This window comes from Mesoplodon bidens (assembly GCF_964165515.1).
Source record: "Mesoplodon bidens genome assembly, chromosome: 2".
In the NCBI taxonomy this organism is placed as follows: domain Eukaryota; kingdom Metazoa; phylum Chordata; class Mammalia; order Artiodactyla; family Ziphiidae; genus Mesoplodon; species Mesoplodon bidens.
Window position 1 is genome coordinate 42113811 of NC_138177.1, and position 21725 is coordinate 42135535.

The 21725-nt window shown below is 37.1% G+C and overlaps 1 protein-coding gene across 3 annotated transcripts in view; it reads left to right on the forward strand.

The window, feature by feature from the left end:
* Nucleotides 1–19357, forward strand: part of RNF2 (ring finger protein 2) — a 56349-nt gene extending 36992 nt beyond the window's left edge. For all 3 annotated transcript variants that reach the window (XM_081216200.1, XM_081216201.1, XM_081216202.1), the window contains exons 2-7: nucleotides 4888–4976; nucleotides 7697–7857; nucleotides 8517–8732; nucleotides 15441–15713; nucleotides 16782–16953; nucleotides 17299–19357. In XM_081216200.1, coding sequence (XP_081072326.1) covers nucleotides 4890–4976; nucleotides 7697–7857; nucleotides 8517–8732; nucleotides 15441–15713; nucleotides 16782–16953; nucleotides 17299–17400 — 1011 coding nt within the window. In that variant the 5' untranslated portion in view covers nucleotides 4888–4889 and the 3' untranslated portion in view covers nucleotides 17401–19357. The remainder of the gene's footprint in view (nucleotides 1–4887; nucleotides 4977–7696; nucleotides 7858–8516; nucleotides 8733–15440; nucleotides 15714–16781; nucleotides 16954–17298) is intronic.
* Nucleotides 19358–21725: the final 2368 nt, after the last annotated feature.

Genomic DNA, 21725 nt, shown 5'->3' on the forward strand with positions numbered 1-21725 from the left:
CTCTGATAAATTCATTATGCTATTGTAGGATTTATGGTAGAAATAGTGGTACATGTATCTACAGGGAAGCTGTATTTAAAGGTAGTTCACGGCTTCTCTGGTGGCGCAGTGGTTGGGAGTCTGCCTGCCGATGCAGGGGAAACGGGTTCGTGCCCCGGTCTGGGAAGATCCCACATGCCACGGAGCGGCTGGGCCCGTGAGCCATGGCCGCTGGGCCTGTGCGTCCGGAGCCTGTGCTCCGCAGCGGGAGAGGCCACAACAGTGAGGGGCCCACATACCGCAAAAATAAATGAATAAATAAATAAATAAATAAATAAATAAAGGTAGTTCACTTTGAATTCAATGAATTCTAGAGTCATCTTCAGAGCAGCATCATTGGTAGATTTGGGGCCATTGTTCTTTACACACACACACACACACACACACACACACACACAACACACACACACACACACACCCCACACCCCCCCCACACCCCCCATGCTTTATTTGCTAATAGGGAGCAGTGCCTCTTCCAGATATTTTTCTGATTGCTGTATCTGCTGGTATCTTTATGAATAGGTCGTTAAAACTTAGAGGCTGAAGGATCTTTGATTTTTTTTTTATCTGAAGGATCATATGTTTGTTTTAGTTTGTCAGTTCTCTAAAGGTCTTCTAACATTTTCTTTCAGCTCTGTGTTGGAAATCATCCAAATTTGCAGTTTTCTGTTCCATTTTTTTTTTAATCCTGTATTTTAGATTTTAGCCTATTAAGAAAAAGAGGGGGCAGGTTCTTTTTACATTGCCTCTTGGGTCTATCCCACAATACAGGTTGAACGCCTTGAAGCCAGTTTCTTATGTCTCCTATTTATCGGTCCATTCCTTGTTTGCAGCCTAGAATTTTCGTCTAAGTTTTAAAGGAAGGGCACCAGAAAAGGCTTTATTTATCACCCTGGTTTTCTTGCTTTCTCTAGTCCCTGTTGAACGTTTTGCAAGTTTTTTTTTTCTTTTTTCCAGCCACTTTTCAACTATTTTTGTCCATCTGAGGGGCTACAAGTAAATGGAATCATTAATATAAGCCTGGGATTCCTGGACAGTTTCTTAATAGAATGAAATTCAGTAGCAGCCATTAGTCTGTCTGCCTTTTGGTTTTGGAAAGTCTTTTATTGTGACTGTTAGCCCTAAACTGTACCTTAACTTAGTTTCCATTGGTTTACCTACCATTGTAGTAGTCTTAAGTGGGTATGGGTCATTGGTTGTTTTCTTGGGGGAAGACCTTGAAGAAAGGATAGTTCATTTAGGATTCTAGGGGTGGCAGTAGAGGGGAACAGAGGGAATATAGGTAAAGGTGGTGATGCTAAAACATGATAATGTTGGATGCATAAGGAGGGCAGGTTTCAGATAATTTGAATGCTTTTTTTCTTTGGTCTTTGCTAGAGAACTTTAAAGGGATGTGATTTGAAGTTTGGGTTTAATTTTGAGGCCTCAGCATACCAGTCATACCAGTCAAAAATGGCCACTGGCCATTGTGTATTTGGTACTTTTTTTCCTTTCTTTTCTAGAGCTTCTTTTAGTTGTATTATCTTTGACATGTCCAAAATTACCAATAATAGCTAAGGTAATTATAAACATCCTTGGAGAAATTGTGCCATCTAGCCTGGTAAGCAGAATAACTAGGATTATAATAAGAGTGTATATAGGGGCAGGAGTTCTGCCAGGAGAAGTTTGCGTCTTAGATGTAGAGAAACCCACATCAATACACAAACTACATACAATAAGATCAAGTGATGCTTATAAAATGGCGGCTAGGGGGGCTTCCCTGGTGGCACAGTGGTTAAGAATTGCCTGTCAATGCAGGGGACATGGATTCGAGCCCTCGTCCGGGAAGATCCCACATGCCACGGAGCAATGAAGCCTGTGCGCCACAGCTACTGAGCCTGCACTCTAGAGCCCACGAGCCACAACTACTGAGTCCCCGTGCCACAACTACTGAAGCCCGCGTGCCTAGAGCCCGTGCTCCGCGACAAGAGAAGCCACCGCAATGAGAAGCCTGTGCACCGCAATGAAGAGTAGCCCCCACTTGTCACAACTAGAGAAAGCTCGCACACACTAACGAAGACCCAACGCAGCCATAAATAAATAAATGAATGAATGAATGAATGAATGGTGGCTAGGGACCATGATTTAGTCCCTAGAGTACAGAAATGTTAACCTTTAGCCCCAGAGTACAGAAATGAAGGAGAAAGTTTTTTGCTCCAGAGAGCAGATACTGGTCTGTTGGGTCTCTTGTATCCATCAGTTTGACTAGATAGCAATTAGTAGAGCCTGTGCCATCATTTGATCCTCTGAAGATTGAATGATAGAGAAGAGACAGTATTTCATGAAGGAGAAGTTTTCTGTCACAGAATTCTTTCAATTTGTGATTCTCGCACTCAGGGAGATACTCAGAGAACCACAGACTACTAATCCTAGGATAACAAACTCAGCTAGATTAGTGACCAGAGCTCTGTGAAAAATTGCTCAGATTTCAGGCTACTGTTGGAGACACTGATCAGGAATCATGATGGAGCTGAAAGATAACTATATTTCAAGCACAGAAGATTCAAGGAATGTTTGCTTGTTTGGGAGTCCACTAGTTCTGATAAGCAAAATGAGTGAGTCTTCAAGGCAGACTCAGTGGACAGCCTCAAAATTATAAACAAAAGCCATGACTCACTCAAATTTGAAAAATTTGAACATGTTTATTTCAAATTTTTGCTTGTACAAGGGAGAAACTTCATGTGGAAATGTAGCTGTTTGTTGAAGAGACAATGTATATTGAATTTTAGAGGGGGTTAGAATTTAGGTTAAATTTCAGTGAAGTGCTTTTACTTACAAAAGCAAAGTAAGTTAATTGCTCATTGGGTGGGTTCTTGAGAGCAGGTTTTTTTAAAAAAATTAATTACTTTTGGCTGTGTTGGGTCTTTGTTGCGGTGCACGGGCTTCTCATTGCGGTGGCTTCTCGTTGCGGAACATGGGCTCTACGCGCGTGGGCTTCAGTAGTTGTGGCGCATGGGCTCAGCAGTTGTGGCTTCCGGGCTCTAGAGTGAAGGCTCAGTAGTTGTGGTGCACGGGCTTAGTTGCCCGGCAGCATGTAGGATCTTCCCGGACCAGGGCCCGAACCCGTGTCCCCTGCATTGGCAGGCAGATTCTTAACCATTGTGCCAACAGCGAAGTCCAAGAGCAGGTATTTTTAAATGGTAGCTGCCAAAGTGCGAAATTCAGCATCCTGGATACAAATAGATCATGTCCTTCATTGTTTATGTGCCAGTGTAGAATATATGCCATACTGTGATTGTGCAAGTTGTGTCTTTAAGCAAGTGTGATATTTTTCTTTCTCACTATCTACTGGACAACTCTACCTCCCTCAGTGCTCCATTAAATAACTGGAACTCAGGGTGTGTAGCAGCTCCACTTCTCTTCTAACCCACACCTTCCTTCTGTGTTCTATCTCAGTAAAGGATGGTTGCTTTCCTAAAATCTTATTTGACCCTTCCCTCTTAGACCAGTGTCGTATGTATCATGTAGTGATCTGTCTGATTCTTTCTCTCTGTCCGTGCTTTACTGCTTTGGTTCAGATAGTTAATATCACTAAGGTTTTTTAACAGCCTCCTCATTGTTCTTACTGCTAGTTGCTTTCTATTCTGTCTTCTACCTACTGCTTGAATTTCTTTGAAACTATTTGATCATGTCACTCTCTTGTTTAAAACTTCCAGTGGCTTCCAAACTCATACATACGTACATGTTGCTCGACTTTGCCTGGAACCCTGTTTCTTTTGTACTCCCATCCCAGTGTAGTATTTTTTTTAAGGCTGTTTAATCTCCATTTAAGCCTTCCCTGACTCCTTAAATTTCCTGATCCTTCTCTGTAATTCCATATTGTTTTTTCCATATGGTTGCTTAGACTATCTTGTCAGTTTGTAGTTCAGCTATTTACACACATTTCTTTCTTTATAGGCTATGAATTCTGAGGCAAGGACCTAGAGCAATTCTGCTTGGCCAATAATAGATGCTTACTAAATAATTGAATGATTGGAGCCTCTTCCTTTGCTCTAGAGGAGTTAGTTGTCTAAGACCATCTTCCTTACATGTATACTAGATCTCGTCCCCCTATTCAAAGACAGGCAGAGAAGTTGGCTGTACGTTGTTCATTCATAACAAGAGGAAAGTCACAGTGGTGAGGAGACCTTGAAATTGTGTCACATGGTGAGCAGTAGGAGGAACTAGGACGTTTAGCCAGAAGTAAAGAAAAATCAGGTGGAATATGATAACAGTGTCCAAATATTTGAAAGACTGTTGTGTAGAAAGATTATTCGACTTAGTCAGTTTGCCTCCAGAGGACAGCTGTAAGGTGAATAGGAAGCAGTTTGGGGCTCATCAATAGGAGGAGATAAGCTGACTTATTAGAAAGGGGATTTTTCATTAGTGGAGCTGTGAAAGTAGAGGCAGAATGACCTGTGGCTTAAAGTGCTTTAAAGTAGATTTTGTATCTTTGGCAAAAGTTGGACTAGATGGCCATGCTGAAGAGTCTGAGATTTTCCCGACAGTTCTAAATTCCATGACTACCCGTTTCAGAAAGATACTTCTTATTTTGGGTGAAGAGAGTTTCCTATATACATCAGTAATAATTAAGCATTCTCTGTGTGCGAGCTGTTAGGCATTCAGAGATCAGTGATAACTTCTTGCTCTCAAGTAGCTTGTATTTATAAATGGAAAGATTCTTGAGCTTTTCTTCTTCTTCATTCTTGAGGAGCCAGTGTGTAATTTCTGTTGGTTTTACTCTCAGGATTTACAATGTCTAAAAATTAGTTTTGAGATTTACTTCCCTTTCAGATACTAAAATTGTTTTTCTCTCTTCTTTATTCCTAGCAATGTCTCAGGCTGTGCAGACAAACGGAACTCAACCGTTAAGCAAAACATGGGAACTCAGTTTATATGAATTACAGCGAACACCTCAGGTAATGTAGATTAAGATAACTTAGAGGAAATATGAGACATATAAACTGGGATATAGTTTTAGAAAGTGAAAACTTAAAAGAACATAACAGTAATAATAAATTTATATACAGTTCTAATTTATGTATGTTTGGTTGACACTTCATTTCTTGAACAAATAATTTGCATATTCTGTACCAGGTCCTAAGCTAGGCAATAGGTAAAGTGGTGAATAAAACAGATGTGGCACCAGCCCAGGGAGTTTATGGACATCAAACAAGTAAATTACACATATGAGAAGTTCTGTAAAGGGAAGGTCCTTAATGCTGTAATTAATAATAATGGGAGAACCAGGGAAGACTATTTTGAGAAGGTGAAGGTGGGAAAGACTGGGAGAGGAACACGTTTGAAGGAGATAAACATGCTTAAAACTGAAGTCATTTTCAGTTTGAAATGCGTATATGACAAGTAGAGATGCTACCTAGGGGTCTGGACTAAATATAAAGTTTTAGGACTTGTCAGTACATTTTAAGCATGAGAATGCCAGATCACCTAGAGAGAGATGAGCAGAAGGCCCAGAACTTCATCCAGAGGAGCTTCAAGATTGAGAAATTAAGTAATGGAAAAGCAAAGGAGACTGAGAAGGAACGGCCAAAGAAAAGTAAGGAAAAATGGAAGGTGAAGTGAGGGGATCAAAACATAGGACAAAGTGTTTCAAGGAGGATGCAGTTACTGTGTTCAGTACTACTGAGAGGATGAGTAAGATGAAGATTACAAAAGTGAGCATTAGTGTTGGCCGTATATACTTGGTGACCTTGACCAGAGTAGATTCACTTGAGTAGGTTTTGCTGTGTTAAAGGGGAGGGGGAGGTGAAAATGAATAGGTAATGTTTCAGAGAAGTTTGGCTGTGCAGAGAAACAGAGAAATAGAGTGAAAACTTGAGGGCAACATAGAATCGGGAAGTTACTTAAATTTTGTTTTGTTAATAAGATGAGAGATGGAACCACCCTCACCCCACCCTCCTCTACACACAGCTCTAAGCTCATCATTCACATTTCACTATGCAGCAACCCTATATTAATCTAGGCTGATTTAGTGAAGAGGGAGAGATTGCTGAAGTCTGAGATCAAATAGAATAATCCAAAGAGGGATATACTTGAGAAGGTAGGAAGGAATGGACATGTGATAGGAAGAGGTGTACTTTCTCCTTGTAAGAAGAAAGAGGAAGATGCTTTATAAAGATTTGGTAGAGAGAAAACGAGAGAGTTCCTTAAATGAAATTTGAGGTAAGCTAATTAATCTTTTGAACATTTAGGTGGTAGGTCTGCAGATAGAAGAAAAGTTGTAAAATATTGTAGTGAAAAGAAAAATGAGTTTTTAGTGATATCAGTCTGGTTGTGTGATTCCTCCCTTTTTTTCCCCCCCGCAGTGCTATGCAGATGCACAGGTATAGGCATGGAAAATATGGATAGATGGTTTATCCAGGGTTCAGATTTTGCTAGGCAAATTCTAAAGAGGAAGAGGGGACTAGACTTGATTACTAGCTGAGTCATCATCATACTCTCTGTGTGATTTATAAAATCGAGGTTATAATTCCTAAATCAAAAGTTTGTGTGTATATTAAACTAAGTAAAATACAGAAAGTGCTTTATATAGAGAGGTTGAAACATAATGGGTACTTGATAATGGACAATATCTATAGTTTTGATGTCTTTCCTTGTGGGGTCATCAATCTTTGACCCTTTAGAGAAAACACAAGTACGACGGAGAGCCAGTGGAGACAGGAAGTGTCAGTAACATATGGGAAGCCCCTTATTCTGCCTGCACCTTCCTTTTCAGTGACCACATGCTAGACCTCTTTCCTCAATCCATAGGAGCCTGTATTGGTGCCTTTAGAGCTACATAATCTTTGTTCTCAGTGCCACCTTGTGGGAAGGGTGGGTAGTGGTAGTGGCAAAGAAAGTAGGAGTCACTAATCAGTGCATTTGGGAGGTTTGTCCTGAATTCTACATTGGAACTCCAAATGCATTTTCGCACTGAAAACATTTTTAGACATGACAGTTAGAAATACTAATACTTTTTATGCTTCAGGGGTGCTATGGTTTAAATCAGTTTGTAGGTTAACTTGAGAACCTGACCACTTTGTATAAAACTGCTCTGTGGATCAAGACTTTCTAAGGTTCAAAAGGTGACTTTAAAATTAAATCCTGTTAAGCTGTGTATAAATAGGGAATACTTGTATTTGAATTTTAAAATCTTTTAGTGGATGGCATGAAATGTATAGTTTATTATCAAAATGGTGCAGTTTTGCAGATGGAAGAAGTTTTAGGGTTCATTAGCTTAACTTCCTTATTTTGCAGGTAAGAAGACAATGTTAAAACTAATTATTTAGTGTCACAAAGCTAGTTGTAGAACTAATAGAACCTAAGCCATCTGATTCCATATTCAATGCTTTTCTTATTGCTATACCAGGGTAATTTAGCGTTAGTTATCTTTTAAATATATAATATGTTATCTTTAGCATTAAAATAAGGGCATTTATATAATGCTTTGGTGCTGGGGCTGAGGGGAGTTGTAGGAGATTATAGCTAAAACAAGATTGGTTGTGAGTTGACAGTGATGGTGACTGGGTGATGGGTATATAGATGTTCATTTTTGTCATTTTCTATATTCTTACGTTTGAACTTGTCCATAATTTTTTTTAATTAGGTAGCATTTAATTTTAAAGTGATGCTTTTACAGGAGGCAATAACGGATGGCTTGGAAATTGTGGTTTCACCTCGAAGTCTACACAGTGAATTAATGTGCCCAATTTGTCTGGATATGTTGAAGAACACCATGACTACAAAAGAGTGTTTACATCGTTTTTGTGCAGACTGCATTATCACAGCCCTCAGAAGTGGGTATGTTAAAATGAATTATGCTAGGTACTTAAATTATACGAGGACAGTGTTCTAGTTCTCTCTGGGTTTTGAGAAATACATTTTCTATAAGTGTTCATTTGAGAATTGGAAATTTATCTAAAGTCTAGGTTTTAATTATTGGAGAATCTTTGTTTTGAAACAGTTGATTTTATATAATTTTAGAAGCTTTTTAGGATGAGTTTTTGTTTTGAGGAAGTTACAAAGCATGAAACTATGATTTTCTCACTTCTTAATTATATAAAATAATATCCTGATGAATGCTATTTTAATAAAATAATTCGTAACATATAAATTAATATATATTAGTGGATAGTTTTTCCATGTATAGCATGGATATCAGAAACAGGAAATTTAGGAAGGAATAGATTTTTATTTCTAAAATGGTTATATATAATTTATCATGGGGAAGTATTTAGTTTTTTCTCTATTGGCAAGTAGTATGGAGAGTCTCAGGTTTCAAAAATCTTGCTTAGTCACTAGTCAGATATTCAAGGAAAGTCAGGTTAATCAGTTTGAATTTCTGCGACTTAGTAAAGCTATTGGAATAAAGATGATAATTATCTGGAAGCTGGCTATTTTTGTCTTCAGCCCAAAGATACTGGCATTATTTACATTTTCTTTTCTCTCTTTTTATTTAGCAATAAAGAATGCCCTACTTGTCGGAAAAAGCTAGTTTCCAAAAGATCACTAAGACCAGACCCAAACTTTGATGCACTCATCAGCAAAATTTATCCAAGTCGTGATGAGTATGAAGCTCATCAAGAAAGAGTATTAGCCAGGATCAACAAGCACAATAATCAGCAAGCACTCAGTCACAGCATTGAGGAAGGACTGAAGATACAGGCCATGAACAGGTATATGGGAGAGAAGGCCAGGCAGGGCGGCCATTTTTCCAAATACTTTATTAAATACTGAATTAACACCCTCCATTTTGAGAAAGATAAAATGCAGTAACAAATAGTAGTTCTGTGTGGTTACCTTTTCTTGAAGGTATAAAATATGTCTCTAGGCATAATACGGTATTCCATTTAAAGTACTGGAGTCTTAAAAAAAACAAAACAAGACAAATACAAATACCCTCTTATACCCACTTACCATTGTATTTCTCCTCTTCTCTTTAAAAAGAGTTGTCTGTGCTTACTATATCCAATACTTCTACTTCTTCAATACTTCTACTGTTCCATTTTGAACTCCCCCAGTCAGGCTTTATCCCTTTATCCCTTTATCCCCCAGGTGATATGAGTATCACCCTTGTTGAAGTTACCATTGACCTCCACATTGCAAAACCCAATTGCTGATTCTCAGATCTCATCTTACTTAGCAGCATTTTACACAGTTAATTTCTCTTTTCTCTTTGACTGGTTTTCTTCTGCTGGCTTTCAAGAGATGATATTCTCCTGGTTCACTTTGTGTGTCATTAGCTGTTCCTTATCTCAAACTTAACGTGTTCAGTACTGAACTTGTAATTCTTATCCCCTACTTCTCTTCATTCTTGCTCATTTTAGTTGATGGCAACTCCATCATCCTACTTGCTTTAGCCAAAAACTTTGGAGTTACCTTTAACCTCTCTTTTTCCCAGTCTGTATTCCAGTTTGTGAATAAATATATTTTTAGCTTTTTCCATAATATATCCAAATTGATCTAGGCAACCACCATCTTTCATTTGAAAGTGTTGAAATAGCCTCCTAATTGGTCTTTTTCAACTTTCCATGCTTACCTCTACATTGTCTGTTCTCAGCACAGCAGCCAGAGTGGTAAATTGGAAGTCAGGTCATAGTTCTCCTTTGCTTTGAAGCCTCTAATAGCTTCTATTCACATTCAGGTTAACAGACTTTAATGATAGCTTCCAAGATCCTGTATAATCTGAGCACTTTCCTCACCCCATTCTCTTTTCTGCTCTAACATCTCCTGTTATGTTTAGGCTTCAGGGAGAGTCAGCATCTTCCAAAGCCACATCCCAGTAAAGCCAGCCACCAGTAAAGCCACATCCCAGTCTAGTGGCTTTCACCTTGGCTGAATATCAGAATCACTTGGAAAGCTTTTAAATCCTAGGGCCTCAAAGGCATCACTCCAGACTAAGTAAATCAAAATCTTTGATTGGGGTACAGGCATTCGTATTTTAAAGGTTCCAGAAGTGGTTCTGAAGAGCAAACTTTTAGTCTTTTACTAGGAGAAAGAATCCCCTTCATAAAATCCTTTATAGATAGACCTTTGATTTTGCTTGAACATTTCTAGTGGTCGGAGTATGTGATAGAAGCTTCTTTCATTTGTTAATAACTTTTATTAAAGCTTCTTGGCTGTTTTTGAGACTCAGCAAGCTTGTTTCTGCCTCAGGGCCTTTATACTTCTGTTCTCTCTTTCAGGAACCCTCTTCTTCTAGATAGTCCACATGGCACACACTCATTCTTCAGGTGTCTGCTAAGTTCCCGTCTTCCACCCCAGGACTCCATACTTTCTTACCCTCTCTGCTTCATTTTTCTTCATAGCACTTATCATTCTCTGAACATGTGTGTGTTATTTGCTGTACTAGAATAATATAAGCCCTAAGAGGGTAGAGACAGTGTGAGTATTACTGATTCTTATAACACCAGTACATAGAACTACGTTTGGCTTAAAGTAAATAAGTAAATAGTTTTGTATGAATATATATTTTTTTAAAGTTCTTCCCTTATATTGAATTAAAATTAGTCTTTTGTATGTAGCAGTCTTGATCTGTCTTTGTCAAAATACTTATGTTGGATTCTATATTTATTTCAGATTCTGCTTCTATCTACTAGTCCTCAAATAGTTTCATATAAATATACATTCTTATATGCTCTTCTAAAGGCTAAATATTTACATTCCTAATTTCTTTTACTACTCATATGACATTCAAGTTTGTTGGTGTATAATTCTTGAAATGCTACCTCTAGAACAGTATGTAGTGTTATGGATATGATTTGATAAATGCAGGATATGATAGGCTATTGATCTACCTCCATTATCTGAACATGATTTTATGAACGCTGCCTGAAATTACATTAATCTAGCTCTGTTCTTTGGAAAGAAGTGTGAGGTAAAAATAAATACATCAGACAAGTAACCCTGTTGAGTTTTTTGTTTGTTTCATTATTTTGGTCTTTCCATATCACAGTAGAAAATTATGATAAAAAACATAAAATTTACCATATTCAGCATTTTAAAATATACAGTGCAAAAAAAAAAAAAAAAAAAAGAAAAAAAAAATAAATAAAATATACAGTGCAGTATTGTAAGTACATTCACACAGTTGTACAATCAATTTCCAGAACTCTTTTTATCTTATAAAACAAACTCTATACCCATTAAGTGACAGTTCCTCATTTCTTCCTCCTCTCCTCAGCTCCTGGTAACCACCATTCTACTTTGTGTTTCTGTGATTTTGATTACTTTAAATACCTCATATATGTGGAATCATACAGTATTTGTCTTTCTGTGATTGGCTTAATGTCTTCAAAGTTTATCCATGTTGTAGCACCTGCAGAATTTCCTTCCTTTTTAAGACTAATCCATTGTATGTGTTCACATTTTTTTTTTAATTAATTTATTTATTTTTAGCTGCATTGGGTCTTTGTTGCTGCGCGCAGGCTTTCTCTAGTTGCAGTGAGCGGGGGCTACTCTTCATTGCAGTGTGCGTGCTTCTCATTGTGGTGGCTTCTCTCGTTGCAGTGGCTTCTATTGTTGCGGAGCAGGGGCTCTAGGTGTGCAGGCTTCAGTAGTTGTGGTATGCAGGCTCAGTAGTTGTGGTTTGCGGGCTCTAGAGTGCAGGCTCAGTAGTTGTGGCACACAGGCTTAGTTGCTCTGCGGCATGTGGGATCTTCTAGGACTAGGGATTGAACCTGTGTCCCCTGCATTGTCAGGCAGATTCTTAACCAGTGTGCCACCAGGGAAGTCCCAGTGTTCATATATTTTTGAATCATAGTTTTGTCAATTAACATATTAGTCACCCCCTCTTAATTTTGAAATGCTGTATAGATTTCATAAACAGTATTTTATTTTTTTGGGAAAAAAAAAGTTCTTGAGCATCTTTCCTAAGTAAGGATGCTCACTCTCACCACTTCTATTCAACATGGTATTGGAAGTCCTAGCCACAGCAGTCAAAAAAAAAAAAGAAAGGGAGGGAGGGTATCCATATAGGAAGGGAAGAGGTAAAATTGTCATTATATGCAAATGACATAATACTCTATAGAAAACTGTAAAGACTCCACACAAAAACTATTAGAACTAATAAATGAATTCAGCAGAGTAGCAGGATACAAGATTAATATACAGAAATCTGTTACATTTCTTTAGACTAACAACAAAATATCAGAAAGAGAAAGTAACAAAACAGAACAATCCTGTTTAAAATTGCATCAAAAAACCCCCCAAAACCCTAGGAATAAATTAAACCAAGGAAGTAAAAGACCTATATGCTGAGAACTATAAAATTGATAAAGGAAATAGAAGATTCAAAGAAATGGAAAGACATCCCATGTTCTTTTTTTTTTTTCGTGGTACGCGGGCCTCTCACTGTTGTGGCCTCTCCCGTTGCAGAGCACAGGCTCCAGACGCTCAGGCTCAGCGGCCATGGCTCACGGGCCCAGCTGCTCCGCAGCATGTGGGATCCTCCTGGACTGGGGCACGAATCCAGGTCCCCTGCATTGGCAGGCAGACTCCCAACCACTGCGCCACCAGGGAAGCCCCCCATGTTCTTGAATTGGAAGAATTAATATTGTTAAAATGGGCATACTACTCAAAGCAGTCTATACATTTAATGCTATCCCTATCAAATTACCCATGACATTTTTCACAGAACTAGAATAAATAATCCTAAAATTTATATGAAACCACAAAAGACCTAGAATTGCCAAAGCAGTCCTGAGGAAAAAGAACAAAGCTGGAGGCATAACCCTCCCAGACTTCCGACAAGACTACAAAGCTACGGTTATGAAAACAGCATGGTACTGGTGCAAAAACAGACATACAGATCAGTGGAACAGAATAAAGAGCCCAGAAATAAACCCACACAACCTGTGGTCAACTAATCTTTGACAGAGAAGGCAAGAATATACAATGGAGAAAAGAGTTTCTTTAGCAAGTGCTGTTGGGAAAGCTGGACAGCCACATGTAAATCAATGAAGTTAGAACATTCCTTCATACCATACACAAAAATAAACTAAAAATGTCTTAAAGACTTAAATATAAGACATGACACGATAAAACTCCTAGAAGAGAGTATAGGCAAAACATTCTCTGATGTAAATTGTAGCAATATTTTTTTAGATCAGTCTCCCAAGGCAAAATAAATAAAAGCAAAAGTAAACAAATGAGACCTAATCAAACTTATATGCCTTTGCACAGCAAAGGAAACCATAAACAAAACAAAAAGACAGCGTACGGACTGGGAGAAAATAGTTGCAAATGATGAGACTGACAAGGGCTTAATTTCAAAAATATATAAACACCTCATACAACTCAGTAGCAAAAATCAAACAACCCAATCAAAAAATGGACAGAAGACCTAAATAGGGATTTCTCCAAAGAAGACATACAGGTAGCCAGCAGGCACATGAAAAGATGCTCAACATCACTGATTATTAGAGAAATGCAAATAAAAACTACAATGAGGTATCACGTTACTCTGATCTGAATGGCCATCATCAAAAAGTCTACAAATAATAAATGCTGGAGAAGGTGTGGAGAAAAGGGAGCCAGCCCGCCTACACTGTTGGTGGAAATGTAAATTGGTGCAGCCACTGTGGAGAACAGTATGGAGGTTCCTTAAAAAACTAAAAATAGAGTTACTATATGATCCAGCAGTCCCACTCCGGGGCATATATCCAGAAAAGGTGAAAACTAATTCGAAAAGATACATGCATCCCAATGTTCATTATAGCACTGTTTACATGCATCCCAATGTTCATTGTAGCACTGTTTACATTGGTCAAGATATGAAAGCAACCTAAGTGTCCATAACAGATGAATGGATAAAGAAGGTGTGGTACGTGTACACACACACACACACACACACACACACGCGCGCGCACGCGCGCGCACACACACACACACACACACAGGAATATTAGCCATAAAAAATGAAATAATGTCATTCGTAGCAAAAGTGGAGATTATCATACTGAGTGAAGTCAGAGAAAGACAAATATATGATATCACTTACATGTGGAATCTAAAAAATAATACACATGAACTTATTTACAAAACAGACTCATGGACATGGAAAACAAACATATTTACCAAAGGGGAAAAGGGGAGGGGGAGGCATAAATTAGAGGAGTATGGGTTTAACAGATACACACCACTATATATGAGGATTTACTGTATATAGCACAAGAAACTATATTCAATATCTTGTAATAACCTACAATGGAAAATAATCTGAAAAAGAATTTTATATACATATGTATGTATGTATGTGTGTGTATAACTTACTTTACTGTACACCCAGAACTAACACAGAATTGTAAATCAACTATAGTTCAATTAAAAAAAAAAGTTCTTGAGCATCTTTCCCAAGCAGTGGGCTATTATTTCCTTGTTCTGGCAATAAAAATGTAGTAGTGACACTATTCTTAGAAGTACATTTCGTTCTTTCACATTTCTTTTTCATCACATATTCTCTCCTTTTTTCTTGTGTATACAGCTGGAGAGGCAATATATATGGTAGAAAGAATGTGTATCATGTTCTTTCTCTGGTTCTGGTGCTTACTAGCTTATAACCGTGGGCCTTGGACCTCAGTTTCGTTGGTTTTTCTCAATTATAAGATAATAACGTTAACTGCCTTGATAGTTGTTTTGATGGGTAAATAAGATGTATACACAAAGTACCTTGCCCAGTTACTGGTTTTTAGTATTTGAGCTTGTTAGAGAGCTGCTTCTGTGTTTATGCTCCATATTTAGATACCATCTCATCTTCTGCATTGGAATAATTTTGCATGCATTAGCAGACTTTGGGTGAGGTCAGCAGCGGGCAGGTAGTGCTTACCATTACTCTTAAATCCTGTTTCCTTAAGAAATTCTAATTAAAAAGGCATAAATATCTTCCCTCAGAACTGTAAATTTTTCATAACTGAATTATGCCTTTCTTTAGATTTAAAAATCTCATAATAAAGGAAATCATCAAAATGTAAATATTTGCCAATAATCCCTATAATCAATAAAGAAAAATTTTAAAGGAATATAAACATTTGTTTAATTTATTCAAATGTTTGCCTGTGTATAAGTGACATTCCCCAGACCTTTCAGGGACATGTGGGAAATAAATGACATTATTCAACTTGGAGCAAATTCAGTTATCAAGATGTTTTTAGAATTTAGTTTTCGGGTTTTTTTTTTTTGGCTACGCTGCGTGGCTTGCGGGATCTCAGTTCCCCGACCAGGGGTTGAACCCAGGCCATGACAGTAAAAGCCCGGAATCCTAACCATTGGGCCACCAGGGAACTTAGAATTTAGTAAATTCAGTAAACATACTTCAAAATGGATGCACTGAAAAGGCCTAAATGAAGATTTTATGTTTTTTGTTTTGTTTTGTTTTCCTTAACTAGATTACAGCGAGGCAAGAAACAACAGATTGAAAATGGTAGTGGAGCAGAAGACAATGGAGACAGTTCTCACTGTAGTAATGCATCCACACATAGCAATCAGGAAGCAGGACCTAGTAACAAACGGACCAAAACATCTGATGATTCTGGGCTTGAGCTTGATAATAACAATGCAGCAGTGGCAATTGATCCAGTAATGGATGGTGCTAGTGAAATTGAATTAGTATTCAGGCCTCATCCCACACTTATGGAAAAAGATGACAGTGCACAGACAAGGTAAGCGTGTGGGTTAGTTTCAGATTATCTGAATTTAGAATGTTAAGGAGTTAAAAGGCAATTTTAGATAAGAATTAAGGGTGATATTTGTCATCCCATTGATTGCCAGGGTTTGGTTGGATATTTTGGCTGCCTGCATTGTTGTTTTTGTCTTTCCTCATGTGCTTCCCACCCACAGTTGCATATCTGAAAGGAATGACCTTTCTAGGTAGAGGAGGAGAAAGGATCATTTAAGTTTCTTAACAGTGATGCTAGGGTGCCAGTAGGCTCTAAAATTCATGCTGGCCAGGATGGCTGCTTTACCACTATATAACTCTAGAGAGCCTGCCCTTAAGTGCATATAAGCATCAAATATTTGTTGAGTGAGTGAGTAAATGGTATATGATGCTTTAAAAAACGATTAGCACTTCAGTGCTCAGTCTTAAAAACCTAAAATTTATTAATTCTTAGACAAGAAGAAATTTGCTCATATTCTTAGTATTCTTCTTGTTGCTGTAGACTCAAAACTCTGATCATTGGGGTTGAGGGGTATGTTCTTTTTTTTTCCTTTCAGTACAGTGTTATTTCTATTTGATTTTTGTCATTTTATGTCATATTTTATGGATGGTAAGGTAGGTAGAGCTTTTATGGCCTGGTAGATAGTGAGCTTGTACTTTTCCCATTTCTGTACCTTTTCAATAAGAAATTTTTAGATAATAGAGGAATAAATTTCTGATATTATTTTGTCAGTAATTGAGACATTTTACATTTTATATACCTTTTTAGAAATGTATTAGTTTTTTGTTTTTTGTTTTGCGGTATGCGGGCCTCTCACTGCTTGTGGCCTCTCCCGTTGCGGAGCATAGGCTCCAGACACGCAGGCTCAGTGGCCATGGCTCACAGGCCTAGCTGCTCCGCGGCATGTGGGATCTTCCCAGACCGGGGCACGAACCCGTGTCCCCTGCATCGGCAGGCGGACTCTCAACCACTGTGCCACCAGGGAAGCCCCTAGAAATGTATTAGTTTTATAATTTATGTATATTTTATCACTAATCTAGAAATTAAGGTTTTAATGATTTATTTTTCTAGATACATAAAGACTTCAGGTAATGCCACTGTTGATCACTTATCCAAGTATTTGGCTGTGAGGTTAGCTTTAGAAGAACTTCGAAGCAAAGGAGAATCAAACCAGATGAACCTTGATACAGCCAGTGAGAAGCAGTATACCATTTACATAGCAACAGCCAGTGGCCAGTTCACTGTAAGTATTTAAAATAATAGGCTGTTGAAATTGGGAGTACATTGATCATCTGAGAGTGGCAGGTTGTGGGGTGGGGCCTAATAAAATGGTACAGACCCTGGAAGAAGGAGAAATTGCAGCAAGTAGTTAACTTGATACATCCTTTGTTCTTTTATGAATAGTGTAAGTGACAACAAGTTTATCTTAAGATTTTTTTTTAAGGTGGACTTTTTTTAAAATTGGGGTATAGTTGTTTTACAGTGTTGTGCTAAGATGGACTTTTCTGTTTGTTCCATCTCACAATTTTGTGCTTTGAGCAGTTTTCATAATTCTTTCTTTTTTTGTTTGTTTTTGTGTTTGTTTTAGGTGTTAAATGGCTCTTTTTCTTTGGAATTGGTCAGTGAGAAATACTGGAAGGTGAACAAACCCATGGAACTTTATTATGCACCCACAAAGGAGCACAAATGAGCTTTTACTAAAACCAATTCTGAGAATGAACTTTTTTATAGCCTATTTCTTTAATATTAAAGATGTACCGTCATTACTTTTATGGACAGAACATTGGATATGTTTTTCAGTTTTCTTTCTGAGCCAGATTCGTTTACACTATTAGAATCTTTTCCCCTTAATTTAAGATATCCTTTTTTGGAAGGGACTGCAGTTATTCAGTACTTTTTCTTTCCTTTTAAAACTATATCTAGGTTGTGTGTTTTCACAAAGTGTGGTTCCATTTGGAGCATCTTGGAGCTTTTGACCCAGGAATTTTTCATAGTTCTGTATTCTTAAGTGAAGATTCAGTTGGCCGTCCTTTCCCCTCCCCCAAAAGTTTTTTAGGCCTACAGAATGTTAAATAATATGTATTTTGACTTTTTTTTCCTGGAGTCTTGTATATTTATAGTTTTCTATATAAGCTGTAGTATCTTCATGAAGACCAAGGCTCAAATTTACTGTGTGTAAAAAACAATTCTCATAGGATTATTATTTTCATGGTGTTTTCTTCCATAATATCTCATTTAAAAAAAAAAGTTCTTTATGAACTTAGTGTCCATTGTCATGCAATGTTATTTTCTTCCCTTTTTTTCTCTCTAATTTTGGAATTTCTGATCCTGGGAAAGAGAACCAAACAAGATCTCAAGTTCTGAGAGAACTTGGTTCATTCACAGATTTCATTGAAAAAAGAAAAATTAAATTGGTTTTATGTAGTCTTCAAGTGTATATTTTAAAAAGTCTTTTTTTGCATTAGTTCTACTGTCACCTTAGTTCCTTTATTATGTGTTATGTTTTTTCCTATTAAAATACCAGAGACATGGAGATATTTTGCACTTTAGCCTTGATGAAAAGTACAAGATATGTTCAAAGCTTCCCTGATTTCTTTTCTTATTGGTAGCCACATAAGTTTCAAAAATATGGTACATAGAAGTAACAATGGGGAAAAATTGGCTTCTGTTTGAAAAGTGTGTTTAGCATTTTGGGTTGCCATATCAGTTTATAAATTTGGTGCTCTGCTAATTATACTCTTTCTAGAGAAGCAAGTTAATGGAGCTTGAGCCCTGCCTTGATGTGTAGTGAAAGATAATTCTGTAGAAGAATGTCAGCCAGCATGGTAAAGTTGTTCTACTCTTCTTAATTTAGTTTTATATTGAAGGACAGTGTTTGGTGTTTAGAGCCAAAAGGCTTGATGATTACAGGTCAGAAGTAAGATTGACTTGCGTTTTATTTTTCGTCCCTGTCCTGATTCCAGGTATGTTTCCAAGTTTATATTATCAAGGTATTTACAAAAACATGTTTGCATTGAGAATTAACCATAAAAGGTTTTTGCCAGGGGAGAGTCATCCTCTAATACCATTGTAACTAAAGCCTGTCTAGTCATTGTAAATATTTACCTGTCATTTTTGACAGACTGGGGCCAGCTTGATGTTTTAAATCTTCACCCCAATATGCAAATTAAAATGCTTGTTCAATTTTTTACCATTTTATTGAAAATATTTAAAATCCGTTTTTACCTTGGGAATCTGTGCCATGAAATTTGAAAACCACCAAAAATCAAGGGAAATTTTGTATTCAGTTCCTTTTCTGGTATAATGTTAAATTGTATAGATTATTAATGCATGTCCACTGAATATAACCCTGGTTTTGTGGTATAACTGCTTAGATTTTATTGGTGACATTAGGTTAGTGGTTGCATTAAATAACTAAATTCCCATTGTGATTATTAATTGAAATTTGTCTTTAAGCAAAAAGTTATTTGTGAATATAAGCTTTGTGCTTATAGAATGTATGTGTTTTTATCTGTCAGTATGGGAGGATGTAAATTCTTTGCATCATTAGTGAATTTATTGGATGTGTAATCCTTTGAAAAATATAATTATAGGTATTTGATAAGAGCATTGAGTGTGTAGTGTTGTGTGTGTGTATGTATGTGTATGTGTGTGTGTTTTGGAGGGTGGGTACTATTTACTATTAACTACCAGCCATTTCATAAAGTATTTATTATCTAAGTAACTTCTATAACCACCGTCTCAACTTGAGGAACAAAAGGCTCACTAAATAGGACCTTTGGATAATACATTATCATTTAAAAATTTATTATGGTAAAGTATATATATAACCTAATTTATCATTTTAACCATACAGTTAATTCAGTGACATTAAGATATATTCACAATGTTGTATAACCATCACCACTATCTATTTACAGAACTATTACCCCAGTCAGAAACTCTGTACCTGTTAAATGATAATTCCACATTACCACTCCTACCCCCAGCTCCTGGTAAACTCTGTTCTACTTTCTCTCTTTGACTTTGACTATTTTAGGCACCTTATACATGTGGAATCATACAGTATTTGTCCTTTGTGTCTTATTTCTCATAGCATAATGGTTTTAAGATTCATCCATGTTGTAGCATGTATCAGAATTTTATTCCTTTTTATGGCTAAATAATATTGCACTGTATAAATTTACCACATTTCTTTTATCCATTCATCTGTTGATGGGCCCTTAGATTGCTGGACATTTAGCTGTTGTGAATAATGCTGCTCTGACCATTTTTGTACAAGTATCTGTGTGAGTCCCTGCTTTAAATTCTTTTGGGTATATACCTGGGAGTGAAGTTGTTGAATCACGTGGTAATTCTATATTTAATTTTTTGAGGAACTGCAAACTTTTCCACAGTGGCTGCACCATTTTGCAATTCTTCCAGCAATGTAGAAGGATTCCACTTTCTCCACATCCTAACTAACACTTATTTTTTTGTTTTTGTTTTTAATAGCTGTCATGATGGATGTGAAGTGTTATTTCATTGTGGTTTTGATTGCATTTCCCTAATGGCTTGTGATGCTAAGCATCTTTTCATGTACTTATTAGCCATTTGTATATATCTTCTGTGGAGAAATGTCTATTTAAGTCTTTTGCTCATTTTTAATTGGGTTGTTTTTCTGTGTGTGTTGTAGGAGTTCTTGATATATTCTGGATATTAATCTGTCATCAGATATATGATTTACAGGTATTTTCTCCCGTTCTGTGGGTTGCATTTTTCACTCTTTCAGTAGTGTCCTTTGATGTACCAAAGTTTTTAATTTTGATGAAGTCCAGTTTTTCTTTCTGTTGCCTGTTCTTTTGGTGTCATATCCAAGAAGGCATTGCCAAATCCAGTATCACGAAGGTTTTCTTCCAAGAGTTTAGATCTTTGATCCATTTTGAGTTTTGTATATGGTGAAAGGTAAGGATTCACCTTTGTTTGCATTTGGTTTCCAGTTTCCCCAGCAACATCTGTTGAAAAGACTGCCCTTTCTCCATTGAATGGTCCTGGCAGCCTTAATTAATTTTCAATTGATGATTATATGTCATGGTTTATTTCTGAGGTCATATTCCATTGGTCTGTATGACTGTTCTTTTGCCAGTACCAGTCAGTTTTGATTATTGTAGCTTTGTAATTAGTTTTACGTTATCATTTTAAATCTTAATGCTGGGGAAGACAATATTTCACTTGTACGTTTAAGAAAATTGAGGCTTAGGATTCTGACTTGGACAACTAAACAAGAAATAATTAAAATTCCAGATGAGAAGAGGTGTCTCTTTTGAATTCCCATCACATTTCTAGTTAGAAATATTTGGTTTTCTAAGTCTTAGAAACATGATTATTAGAAAGGAATAGTAATTAGTGTTCCATTGTTGTAATTATAAAAATGGCTTCTTTGAGAACTTAATGAAGTAAGGACCTCTGAAAATCTGATGTTCCATAAAAGCAATGAGAACACTAAAAGTTGTCAAAGTCAACTTTGTCAGAACCCTAAAAATTAACTAAAGACTGCCAATAGTCTAAAAAGCACTTATTCAACAGAAACCGTTAACAGTATATTTTGTAACGTGTGTGTGTGTGTGTGTATGTATGTATGTGTTATACTGCTTAAGAACCCTGCTTTAGAGTCTGGATTTAAATTCCAAAATTCCAATGCAATCTGCCTGGATTTAAATTCCATGCATCACTAGCCTTGGACAGGTGATGCCAAGGTCATCATTTGACCTTGGGCAATTCTTTTTTTGTTTCTCCAGCACCCACCCGCAATGGGCAAGTTGGTTTGTAACATTTTATATTGCCCTATCTTTCCCTAGTTCCAGGGTAGCCTTGAAAACAAGTAGCGTTGCAACTATGGTAGCTGTTAAAACCAGCAGCCTAGTTGCTACTGGAGGGGACTTGAAACTAACCAAAAAGCCCACCCCAGAGAACTGTCACTATTTGACCTGTCTGGTACCTCACTGAAAAGCTCTATTCTCAGAGCTTGTCTTTATT